Below are 13,670 nucleotides of genomic sequence, written 5' to 3'. Positions count from 1 at the left end.
TGTTTGCGCATTTTTGTACTTTGGCATATTGGTTGGAGGTTTCGACGCAGTGGCGTCCGTCTGTTGGTTTCTCCTGCCTAAATAAAGTGTGCACCTGTTCACAACTCTCTGCTCTCCTGCACCTGACTCCGCTCCTGCACCATTGACAATGGGACCACACAGCCGTCATACCGCTCAGGAAGGAGACGCGTTCTGTCTCCTAGAGATGAACGCACTTTGGTGCGAAAAGTGCAAATCAATCCCAGAACAACAGAAAAGAACCTTGTGAAGATGCTGGAGGAAACAGGTACAAAAGTATCAACATCCACAGTAAAACGAGTCCTACATCGACATAACCTGAAAGGCCGCTCAGCAAGGAACAAGCCACTGCTCCAAAACCGCCATAAATGACTACGGTTTGCAACTGCACATGGGGACAAAGATCGTAATTTTTTGGAGAAATGTCCTCTGGTCTGATGAAACAAAAATAGAACTGTTTGGCCACAATGACCATCGTTATGTTTGGAGGAAAAAGGGGGAGGCTTGCAAGCCGAAGAACACCATCCCAATCGTGAAGCACAGGGTTGGCTGCATCATGTTGTGGGGGTGCTTTGCTGCAGAAGGGACTGGTACACTTCACAAAATAGATGGCATCACGAGGATGGAAAATTATGTGGATATATTGAAGCAATATCTCAAGACATCAGTCAGGAAGTTAAAGCTTGGTTGCAAATGGGTCTTCCAAATGAACAATGACCCCAAGCATACTTCCAAAGTTGTGGTAAAATGGCTTAAGGACAACAAAGGTATTGGAGTGGCCATCACAAAGCCCTGACCTCAATCCTATAGAACATTTGTGGGCAGAACTGAAAAAGCGTGTGCGAGCAAGGAGGCATTCAAACCTGACTCAGTTACACCAGCTCGGTCAGGAGGAATGGGCCAAAATTCACCCAACTTGTTGTGGGAAGGTTGTGGAAGGCTACCCGAAACGTTTGACCCAAGTAAAAACAATTTATTGGCAATGCTACCAAATACTGATTGAGTGTATGTAAACGTCTGACACACTGGGAATGTGATGAAATAAATAAAAGCTGAAATAAATCATTCTCTTTACTATTATTCTAACATTTCACATTCTTAAATTAAAGGAGTGATCCTAACTGACCTAAGACAGGGAATTTTTACTAGCATTAAATGTCGAGAATTGTGAAAACTGAGTTTAAATGTATTTGGCTAAGGTGTATGTAAACTTCCAACTTCAACTGTAGATTGGTACAGTGAATGGTAATGACAAAAGTTTTAATACTGAAAAGAGAACGGTCACCCCTCCTCTCTCTCTCATTCTCTCTTTCTCTCTCTCTCTCTGTCTCTTTTATTCTTTCTCTCTTCTCTCTCTCTCTCTCTCTCGCTCTCTCTCTCATCCCTAGCTCAGCTGCTCTTCCTCTCCCCTAGGTGCCATAGGTAGACTCTTAATGAATGATAAAGGGCATTAGCCCAGTGGAAACAGAACATTAACTTTACTGCAGCCTCATTTGTAATGGAGGGGACAAAGAGAAAGAGAGCTAGAGAGAGAGAGAGAGAGAGAGAGAGAGAGAGAGAGAGACAGAGAGAGACAGAGAGAGGAGAGGAGAGGAGAGAGAGAGAGAGAGAGAGAGAGAGAGAGAAGGGGCGAGGGGGAGCGAGGGAGAGCGCAAGTGAATGGGAGTCACATTGGTTGGCATTTGCAAGTGCTTTGTCAGCAGTGGCTTCTGCATGGAATGCCAGCTAGCTTCAATACCTTGTCTCCATGCAGTCACAAACGCCTCCAGGGCCAGGCCGTGGAAGCCAAAGCGAACTGTATACAAACAGATAGTGTGTTGTGATGTGTTTAGTTTACAATGTGATGACGCCAACTGTCTTCTCATAACCTCGGGGTTACAGTGGAGTCACAGCTCAACAAAGTTGATTTAACAGTGTGTGCAGGATTTTGTTCCAGCCCTGCTCCAACACACCCAGAGTGAAGTGACGACCATGACACGTTGATTTATTGAAACAAAAGCCAGCCTCCTCTGCAGCAGAGTAGTCCACTCCTTGCTCTGCACCACACACCTCTTGTCCAGTTAGTGACAGCGACAGTACCGAAGCATCCACACCCTCCATCCCTTCCCATACATCCCAGACACCAGTCGGTCTCTTTACAAAGCCCTCCATCTGTTCTCAAATCCCCCTAGCCCACAGCCCCCATGAAAATCAAGCCCTCTCCCCACAGATAAGGAGACTTGCAAATGTATTTAAACACAGGCAGCCTAATACCAGGGCTTTTCATGTAATGCTGCTGGATTTGTGTCTGACTTAGGGACCCTGGGACGCATTAGGGGGACACACTGGATTTGTGTCTGACTTAGGGACCCTGGGACGCATTAGGGGAACACACTGGATTTGTCTGGTGTCTGCAGATTGGTGTTTGTGTGTGTATTCATTTGTTGAGGCGATGAACACCTCTGTTTCAAGAATTGTGGGGTGTTGGTGTGGACAAGGAGACATCTCGCACTCCAGCAAGACAGGCATGAGGGAACACACACACACACACACACACACACACACACACACACACACACCTAAAGGCCCAGCCTCAGCTCTGTAGGGAGGAACAGTAATGATGAAAGATAACTGAGATGATCACTCAAACCATAACATAACATAACATCAACACTTCAGGTAGGAGTTTGTATTATTTAGTTTTTTTATTTAACTAGGCAAGTCAGTTAAGAACACATTCTTATTTACACCAGCCAAACCTGGACAACACTGGGTCAATTGTGCACCGCCCCCTATGGGACTCCAAATCATAACCAGTTGTGATACAGCCTGTATTTGAACCAGGGTCTGTAATGATGCCTCTAGCACTGAGATGCAGTGCCTTAGACCACTGCACCACTCGGGAGCCCATTTAGCTGAGTGTTAGATGGTGGGTTTGAATCATAATGTTCACAAGTTACCACCTTCCCCCGCCCTTCTCCGAAAACAAGTGTTTGGTCTCCATGGCGACCGAGCCGAGCATAGCGAGTACCAGGATAAACAAAAGAAGAGAAGACAGAGCTTTTCTTTCTTCTTATAAGATCTAGGAAAACAAGAAGCTCACCTCGGGTTTGTTTCCCTGGCAACAAAGGCTAGCAACACGTGTTTAGAGATAGGACTGGTGTTGTCAGGGAGCATGTCGCTGGAGGTGACCTGTAACCAATCAAGCGTCTCGGAAGGACAGGGCCCATGGGATGATATCACCATCCAGGGAGTAAGACATCAGTCTTGCGGCTCGTCTGGAAAACTGAAATCACATCCTATTCCCTGTATAGTGCTCTACATTTGACAAGAGACTTATTGGGTTAACCACATAAGGCTCTGGTTAAAAGTAGTGCACTACATAGGGAATAGGATGTGATTTCTGACACATATGGTTGACTGTCAGAAATACATGAGTGGATAATAAATTAACAAAAAGCAATGCTAGAATTGTTTTGTTCTCAATGTCTCACCTGGCTACATAAATGCTGAATAAATGTGCATTTCTAGTTCACTTGTATTTTACTTGTTTAACATAAAAAATATATAGATTTTTCTCACACACACACGCACACGCACACGCACACGCACACACACACACACACACACACACACACACACACACACACACACACACAACACAAAAAGAGTGCCAACTAACAGAACAGACACAACAAACACACACAGTCAACAAAACACAACACAAAAAGAGTGCCAACTAACAGAACAGACACAACAAACACACACAGTCAACAAAACACAACACAAAAAGAGTGCCAACTAACAGAACAGACACAACAAACACACACAGTCAACAAGCAGAGAGGTATATTGCCAAGCAGGATCAATGAGTTAGCCGGCTAACTTTGATTTTTTTTTAAACAGAAAGAACTACTGCCTATTGTTCATTAAGAAAGCTTAACTTAGATATGTATTTTTGGCAGTTGTGTACATTTCTTAAGTAAAAATACTTGAAAGTACTAGTTAAGTAGTTTTTGGGGGTATCTATATTTTTGACAACTTTTACATTCCTAAATAAGATTCCTAGACAACTCCACTATGTTCCTAAATAATAAAATACTAATTACTCCATACATTTTCTCTGACACCCAAAAGTACTCTTTACATTTTGAATGCTTATCCCTACTGCATCTCATCTGGCGGACTCACTAAACACATGCTTTGTTTGTAAATTATGTCTGATTTTCGGAGTGTGCCCCTGGCTATCTGTAAATAATTTGAATTAGAAAATATTATGACTTTTTCTTTTGATACTTAAGTATATTTAAAACCAAATAATTGTAGACTTTTACTCAATGTAATGATGTGTGCTGAGAGTCAGGAAGCAAGTTCAGGGAGTGAGTGTTTTAATAAATAAGTGCAACATAATATAAAACAAGAAACATAAACAATGCACAGACATGAAACTGAAACAGAAACAATGACGCCTCTGGAAGGAACCAAAGGGAGTGACATCTAAAGAGCAGGTAATCAAGGAGGTGATGGAGTCCAGGTGAGTGTCATTATACGCAGATGCGCATAACGATAGTGACAGGTGTGCGCCATAACGAGCAGCCTGGTGACCTAGAGGCCGGAAAGGGAGCACACGTGACACTCAAGTAGTAGTTTACTGGGTGAATTTCATTTTCTATTAAGGTATCTTTACTTTTACTCAAGTAGGACATTTGGATACTTTATCCACCACTGATTGGGTGTTGAGTCAGTTAGACTTTGCCCATTTAAAGGTTATCTTTAAAAAAAAAATCAACTAATATTAAAAGGCAAGTTAGCCTGCTAAGTAATTGATCTTGCTTTGTAGTATACCCCTCAGGTTGGATAATAGGGCAGCCTTCCCATTGTGGAGATCCATGCATGGTTGACTTGATATGAGACTGGGGTCAGATGTGAGAGAGAGAGGTGGAACACTGACTGGTTCAAGGCACACTTTCTTCCCTTTCTTTATTGCAGCTGTTGCATAGCAACTGCGTTGGCAGAGGGTGTGGCGCATGTGTGTGTGTGTGTGTGTGAGAGAGAGAGAGAGAGAGAGAGAGAGAGAGAGAGAGAGAGAGAGAGAGAGAGAGAGAGATAGATAGATAGATAGATAGATAGATAGATAGATAGATAGATAGATAGATAGATAGATAGATAGATAGATAGATAGATAGATAGATAGATAGATAGATAGATAGATAGATAGAAAATGAGAGTGGGAGAGAGAGAGTTGGTGACAGAGGGAGAGAGAGAGAAACGGAGAGAGGGAGAGTGAGCGAGAGATAGAAAAAGAGTGAAAACAAGAGTGGGAGAGAGAGAGAGAGATAGATAGAAAGATAGATAGATAAAGAGGGAAAACGAGAAAAAGGGAGAGAGAGAGAAAGGGAGAGATATAGTGAGTGATGAAGAGAGAGCGTGAGAGAAAGAGGGAGAGAGAGAGAGGAGAGAGAGAAAGAGAGAAAGATTTATGGTGGTCTATGATGAGGTCTAGGGGTCTGTAATTAGTGCGTGTCCACAATGTGCACTGCAACACAAATAGGCTGGAGAAAGCATGTCACACAGTGAGAGAGGCCCACTGTGTCTCAGAATATGATTACACAGACAGAAACACACTCTGTTATCCCCTCTTGCGGTACATTCCATCTCTCCTCCTCTTCTCTCCTCTTCTCCTCTACAAGGACTGGTCCACACACTCTGTGTGATACCCAGTCATCCTCTACAGGTCCATAGCCTATGTGTCATACCCAGTGTATCAGACAATGAGTACATACAGTACAACTACCCTCTTCTGTTCTCTCACTCTTCTTTCCTCTTCCAGTTCTCCTCTCTTCTTCCTGTCCCAACTCTTCTTTCCACTTCCTGTTCTCCTCTCTTCTTCCTGTCCTTACTCTCTCCTCTCTTCTTCCTGTCCTCACACTTCTATCCTCTTCTGGATATCCTTACTTCTATCCTCTTCCTGCCCTCCTCTCTTCTTCCAGTTCTCCTCGCTTCTTCCTGTCCCAACTCTTCTTTCCTCTTCCTGTTCTCCTCTCTTCTTCCTGTCCTTACTCTTTCCTCTTCCTGTTCTCCTCTCTTCTTCCTGTCCTCACACTTCTATCCTCTTCCGGATATCCTCACTTCTATCCTCTTCCTGTCCTCCTCTCTTCTTCCTGTTCTCCTCTCTTCTTCATGTCCTCCTCTCTTCTTCCTGTTCTCCTCTCTTCTTCCTGTCCTCACTCTTCTTTCCTCTTCCTGTCATCACCTGTTTTTCCTGTCCCAACTCTTCTTTCTGTTCTCCTCTCCTCTTCCTCTTCTCCTCTCTTCTTCCTGTCCTCACTTTTCATTCCTCTTCCTGTTCTCCTCTCCACTTCGTGTTCCCCTCTCTTCTTCCTGTCCTCACTTTTCTTTCCTCTTCCTGTTCTCCTCTCTTCTTCCTGTCCTCACCCTTCTTTCCTCTTTCCATCTTTTCTTTGTAAAGTCTGGAAACCGCCTCTAAAATGTAGAAATGAGTAGTAGAAAATACACAAAGGCTTGATGAAAAGAAGTAGCAGGAGTGCTTAAGGTATTCCAAAACAACCACAAGTGCTCTTGGAGGGGATTGAAAAGCAAAAAAAAGGTATATGATAACCACAAATAGGTGCTGCTAAGTGGCATAAAAAGTCCAGCCACTCATGTGGGTTTGAAAGTTAAAATACATAAAGGTTTATTAAAGGCTTATTGAAGGAACCTAACCACAGGAGTAACTGTTTTCATTTCAACTGGAAGACAATACAGCACAGAAACTTTATGGTAAGTTTTTTGGGGGGAGGGGGAAACTAAAACACAAACATAAAAACATACTTTTGTCATAGTAACGGACACGGTGATATTTACATGAATTAATGAAGTAGTTTGTCTTTGGCAATATGAATACACGTCAATGAAATACAGAACGCACCTACTCCATATCACCAGATCAGCTGGAAGGTCATGCCATCAAGACTACAGGGTTCAAAAACAGGACACAGAAATGATCGGTAGCATGTTTTTACAGAACACTACCTGCCTCTTATTTACATAGAAACTACATGGGGACTTTTTAGTGTTTTGTTTCTTTGTTAACAACAACAGTGGTAATAATAAGTCACTCAATATTTGTAACCACAAATTGGATCTTTTAAAACCCAGCAGTTGCTGATTCTATCGGAATTTATTGACATAAGTGAGATAAAGTACCATGCGGTTTCCATGACGACCAGGTGAATAATGTACTGCAAATAAGTACCCGGCAATCCATTGCGCTTTCTTCTCCTCATAAAACCCCTCTAAATAATAAACATGGAAGAAAAATAGATATAAAACAATCAAAGAACACGATGAAACAAATAAACACATTTTTTTTACTCATCAATAGATACATCACTATTTGCCTGGCTAGTATTGACATTTCATTGATAATAATTCATATTAAATGTTTTTTCCAGAACACTTCATACGTTGTGGCACCTGAAGGATTGTGATTGGAGGAAGAGTTATCTAGTGAGTGTTATCGACTTTAGGAAGGCAGTATCCCACAAAGAATAATGTAACAAACAATGGGAAATATCTTTAGTAATATATTATCAGTGGAAGACACATTTACACATCACCTCAACTTAATGAAGGGAAAATAAGGGATGTCTCAACTGATACCCTACTGTCCATATAGTGCACTACATCGACCAGAGCCTCATTGGGTTCGTTAGCTCTGGTCAAATGGAGTGCATTATGGGATAACGGGTGTTATATTCAACTAAAAAGGCCACAAAGAAAATGAGCATGTTCTGGAAATTAAACCCATTCCAAGGAGCCAATGCACAGCGTGTAGTGTGGTAGGTACCAAGAACAAGGACTAGGACGGTCCGACGGGCATCTGACAGAAATGCAACAGCACACTGGCAATGTTTGACGTGTTAACATATGTTTGTAATCTATTTCAGGTAGATAAGGAATTATTAAAGCCTTTGGCACTGAAATGAATCTCTCATTTAATATCTTAGTGCAATCTGGTGAGATAATGTAAAAATACGCACTATATAGTTTGTATTTATCTAGCAGTCTTATTTTATTAATTTCCTTTGAGTTATTACATGTCCAACGAGTCTATAGTAGCCTGCTTAATACTGACAACAAGACCTGAAGAGCTACAAGAGTAGAAAGGACAACAACACAGCCGGATACATAAAATAACAACATAAAAACACTTTGGTAAACTCCTATTTCATAAAAAAAGAAGGGAAAAAAAGGAAGACATTGAAATATCAAAGACATCTAAAACCTTAGAAAAGAAAGAAGCGATGGAAGAACAGGCACAGAGAAGGAGGGGTGAGGGAACAGACAGCTAACACTCACTACCACCTAACCTCACCTTTAATCCCACGGGCTCCAACATTCACCTGTCAGGGAGAACCCATCAGACACAGGGGTCACTATACGTCCATGCCAGAGAAGACAGGGGACGTTTGGTCCTTTTAATCCAGAAATAACTCATCTTCATGCCAAGAAGGTCTGACAATTTTGTCAGTTGTGTCCTTTCTAACATGGCCATCTAGTGACTACAAACAAACATTGGGACATAGTAGTTTTATCCACTATGGATGAAGGAAGTTGCCATCCACCAATGGGAGGAGAGAGAGGTACCGTCATATTGCAGACAGAGATTTGTCCAACAGACCAGCTTTTTGTCCCTGAATAAGGTTGTTTTACTGTATGAAAGCCCAAGTTAAAACAAGGTTGAGTGAGGATGACAAGAAAGGAACCATCAATTTAAAAAGACAAGACAAAACAACAGAGAAGGATTCCACACCTATGGGCGCAGAACTTCCAGGCAGAACCTTTTTGTTCGCTAGGATACTTATATGAAAATAATTCATGCTTCATGCTAAATACATTATTTACCTTACATGATCTTTGTATGAATATAAAACATTTTTTCGCTTTTTCATTACAGAACCCATACAACACGATTTGGAAAAAAATCATGCTGGCTACATTGCTTAAATTAAGAAAAAAATCCCAAACTCTAGTTTAACTTTTTATACAGTGTTATCCTGACTGGATGAAATTGCTTTATTACGTCATGAGGGTAGGTTAGTAAACACAAACAAACACAAAAAATAAACATCATTGTTCTTCTCACATGAAATAAAATGTGGCAGGTTTCGCAGCATCATTTCCCATCCAACACATGAAGGTGTTCACGTGTTTGTGCCACGGGGAGAATATCACTATAACGTACAACTGGAGTATAACTCAGTTATTCATGTTGATTGCTTTCATAAAAGGACACAGGCAATTTTGAGGTTCTCTTAACATGTTTTTCGTTATTTTACTCTCTGATAAGCGCCAGCCAGACTATTAGCTTATGGCTTTTCCCAAACTCAATTAGCTTACATTTAGAGAAGACCACGTCAGAAAAAAACAAACCCTTCCTTCATCCCACTTGTACCAGCGAACTTCACCTCACTACAGTCCTACCTTTAAGGGGAAAACAACACTGTCCCCTCTGCCTTGGCATGCTAGCTAGCGCCGGTGGCTAAATGTGAGTAGCAGTTAGAAAGACAGTTAGCAAAGGAAGTGCTACCATCATCAGTGGGCTGACCAAGAATTCCTATTTGGCACTGTTCCAACACTGACACGCAAAGGAAGGACATACAAAAACTGGTTACCGAGTGTCTTTTCTATGGGCTTAGCTAGGCTAGGCTAGGCTAACTGATGAGTATATTTTCTATGGGCTTAGCTAGGCTAGGCTAACTGATGAGTATATTTTCTATGGGCTTAGCTAGGCTAGGCTAACTGATGAGTATATTTTTCTATGGACTTAGCTAGGCTAGGCTAACTGATGAGTATATTTTCTATGAGCTTGGCTAGGCTAATGGTCACTAAGCTAACAGCATCACATAATTTAATGTAAAAAAAATATCTGGGGAAGCTTCTTTGCCGACAGACAAGACAGAGTTTGGCAAACTAGATTTTAAATATAGATTTTTAAATAGCTGACATATTAGCACCATTGTTTTCGAAAGTCTGATGCTGAACAAAGGGGATATACCTGTGTTACTTCAGCATATACCTGTGTTATTTCAGTGAACTAGTTGATTAATATAACATTGCTTTAGCCAGTATAGCATGTGTATTTGTGCTTGTTTATTATGACATATTGAGGTATATGGCCACATCCTAACAGGAATATGCAGGCCATAGACATCAATCTATCTTAAGTTAAGATCTGACCCTGAATACTTACTTTATTACATTTTAATGATCTATATCACTGTAAAAACAAAATAGTCAGTGATAAGCACCCCATAAGAACTTTGTACCAGGAAATTCCACAGAAACAACAAGTGTATGAGCCTGCTGAAATGTATTATGTGGCTCAGTTGGTAGAGCATGGTGTTTGCAACCCAGGGTTGTGGGTTCGATTCCCACGGGGGACCAGTACGGAGAAGAAAAAAAAAATGTATGAAATGTATGCATTCACTACTGTAAGTCGCTCTGGATAAGAGCGTCTGCTAAATGACAAAAAAAAATGTAAATGTAAAAAAAATAATATATAGTGTTAGCTGCGTCTGATGAGCCTGTAAAGGGCAATAGTTTGGGATTGGGTACATTTTGAAATGAATAACAATTTGATCCCCTATTCTATTCATACATCCAAGCCTGGATGGGGCAGTTTTCCAAAAAGGTAATTTTGTTTCTCATTCGTGTTACTTTTAGCCAACAGAAACCTGCTAACTTAGGTGAATATCAGAAAAAGTTGTGTCTATGGCTTTAATATCCTTTAAACAAATAAAACAAATAAAAAACATATTTTTTGCAACCTTCAAAAACATTAACTTTAAAGATAGGAAAACAAAGTGATTGTTTTTGATATTGCCACAAATCTTTCAGAATTCACCTGATGTCCTGGAAAAAAGAAAGTGTACATTTCTATATTAAAAGTGATGTTTTGTATTTCCGTTTCTCTCTCTTATTTTTGTTCTTTTAAAATCTTCACTCTCTCAGGTTAGTCTCTCTCTCTCTCTCTCTTTCTTTCTCTCTCAGTCTTTCTGTGGTCAGTTTTTTGTGGGTTCTTTCTGTTCTTTCTGGCCCTTGGCGGTTCTGTTGGTGATATTGTTCAAGCAGGCCCGGACGCCCGCCAGGTGGAGCAGCGAACCCGCTGCCTCCTTCATCTCCTCGTCATCACTCTCTGGCGGTTTTTCTGTGCGCCGTTTTTTTAGCGGGAGGGTGTCGCTAGCCACGCCCATCCGCTGCTTGGCTTTCAGGAAGTGATACCGCTTCTTGTTGTGCTGCTGGCTGGAAGGGGTTGAGTCTATCGTGTCTATAGGCCAATCGCGCGGCTCCTCCTTCTTGATCTCCAGCTGGATCTTGTTCTTGTCGTCTACGTCGTCCTCGTAGTCAAAGTCTGAATCGTTGGCGACGTCCCGGGCAATGGGGCCATTGCTGCGGAGACTGGAGTCGCTGGTGTAGTCACTGCCGTCATCCGATTGGTTGGTGCTGTAGGTGTGGTCCTCCTTGGGGTCGCTGCTGACCAATGGGGAGTCACAGGGGGGATTGCTGTCACTACGCTTCCGACAGCCTCCGGACAGCACAGACCTGGAGAGAGACAGAGACACAAGTTAGATACACTTACATAGACACACATACACACACAAACACTGAAACAGACAGCGGACACAACAGATACACTAACTAACACAAACATTACACACTTCACAGCTCCCTGCATTTGACTCATGTCGTTAGCATGTTTACACACACACACACACACACACACACACACACACACACACACACACACACACACACACACACACACACACACACACACACACACACACACACACACACACACACACACACACACACACACACACACACACACACACACACACACACACACACACACACACACAGGAGCTTCAGTGAAGAGGCTACATCAGAAGCACAGTACAGTGCTAGCTGTGACTGCTACCTCTAATCAGTGAGACATCAGCTAATTAAATGTAGACAGGTCTCATGTCTGAGTGGCCCCTTCAGAGACTGGAGTACGGAGCTAAAGAGCTAATGCTATGTGGCTGATGATTCTAATGGAGTTAGCCCTACGTCCTGCCATCAGCTAGATGAGGAGAGGAGTGTATGCAGTGTTGTGGTGTCTCTCGGCTGATGATTCTAATGGAGTTAGCCCTACGTCCTGCCATCAGCTAGATGAGGAGAGGAGTGTATGCAGTGTTGTGGTGTCTCTCGGCTGATGATTCTAATGGACTTAGCCCTACGTCCTGCCATCAGTAAGATGTAAGAATCTGTCGTGCAAAGTAGCACAACGCTCTGCATGTTTGCAACGGCTGTGATTTCAATATAAAACCTGTGACAATTCAATTCCCCCCCTTGGGGATCAAGGAAGTACCATTCAATTCAAGTCGATTCACTTTGTGTGACAGCACTACAAATCCTACATTGGTGATTATCAGTGTATGTACACAATAAAATACAAAACCACAGTCACGGGAAGCTCAAACGGGAAGTCACGGGAAGCACACCCAGTCACGGGAAGCACACCCAGAAAGAGTTACATTCCTCCACAAATAAGTCCCCAATCAATACTCTAAACTGCCCGAACGGCACCAGAACATCAAGATTAAATGTATTTAGAATTTTGTTCCAGCAATACGGGGCAATAAAACTAAAAGCAGATTTACCTAGCTCGGTGGAGACCCTAGGAACCTCAAGAGTTAACCAATCCTGTCAACGGATTAAGCAACTCAGGTGTCTATACCTCAACAGCAGTGGCGGCCAGTGCCGTTTAAGATGAGGGCGGATGCTTATTTCTTTCATGAGCATGGCCTTATTTCTATTACAGCATATTGGATGACTGTCATTCATATTCCATTCACCCAGTTCAATGTAACATTGATAGGTTTAGGCTACTACATGATACTAGAATTTTCTCTCTACCCATCATGAGGTTGCTACAACCTAGCCTATGAAAGAGCGTTTTCAACGCAGGTTGAAATAATTTTAAGTAATCAAGGTGACAGAAAGTGATACATTCAACACTGCCTTGCACACTCTTGTCTGCATCTACAGTACCAGTCAACATTTTGGACACACTGTCACGTCCTGACCAATATTTAGGTATTATTTCTATTATATTTGGTCAGGACGTGGCAGAGGTATATTTGTTTTGTATTATGGGGTTTTGTGTGTGGTGTAGTGGGGTGTATTAGTTTGGTATAGGTACTAGGTTTGTTTTTCTATGTGTAGTTTTGGGTGCTGGACTCTCAATTGGAGGCAGGTGTTTCTAGTTGCCTCTGATTGGGAGTCCCATAAGTAGGTGTGTGTTTGTTTGGTTTTCGTGGGTAGTTGTTTTTGCACTGCGTGTTGTGTGCCTGCAAAACTGTTCCTGTCTTATATATTGTTTGAATTGTTAAGTGGATGCTCTACTCCTTTATTTTTATTAAAGATGAGTATTCACATACCTGCTGCGCCTTGGTCCATTTTTACAGAAGACAGCCGTTACAGAACTACCCACCAAAACCAAACAAACACACACCTACTTATGGGACTCCCAATCAGAGGCAACTAGAAACACCTGCCTCCAATTGAGAGTCCAGCACCCAAAACTACACATAGAAAAACAAACCTAGAACCTATACCAAACT

The 13,670-nt window shown here is 42.0% G+C and overlaps 1 protein-coding gene across 2 annotated transcripts in view; it reads right to left on the bottom strand.

Annotated features, from left to right (window-relative positions):
* Window positions 1-6,666: 6,666 nt before the first annotated feature.
* The window catches only part of LOC106611366 (forkhead box protein N3), a 222,359-nt gene continuing 215,355 nt past the window's right edge, over window positions 6,667-13,670 (bottom strand). For both annotated transcript variants that reach the window (XM_045723679.2, XM_014211522.3), the window contains exon 6: window positions 6,667-11,604. In XM_045723679.2, coding sequence (XP_045579635.1) covers window positions 11,064-11,604 — 541 coding nt within the window. In that variant the 3' untranslated portion in view covers window positions 6,667-11,063. The remainder of the gene's footprint in view (window positions 11,605-13,670) is intronic.

Source organism: Salmo salar, chromosome 09, assembly GCF_965601325.2.
Source record: "Salmo salar chromosome 09, fSalSal1, whole genome shotgun sequence".
Taxonomy (NCBI): domain Eukaryota; kingdom Metazoa; phylum Chordata; class Actinopteri; order Salmoniformes; family Salmonidae; genus Salmo; species Salmo salar.
This window is presented reverse-complemented; position numbering and strand designations above follow the sequence as displayed.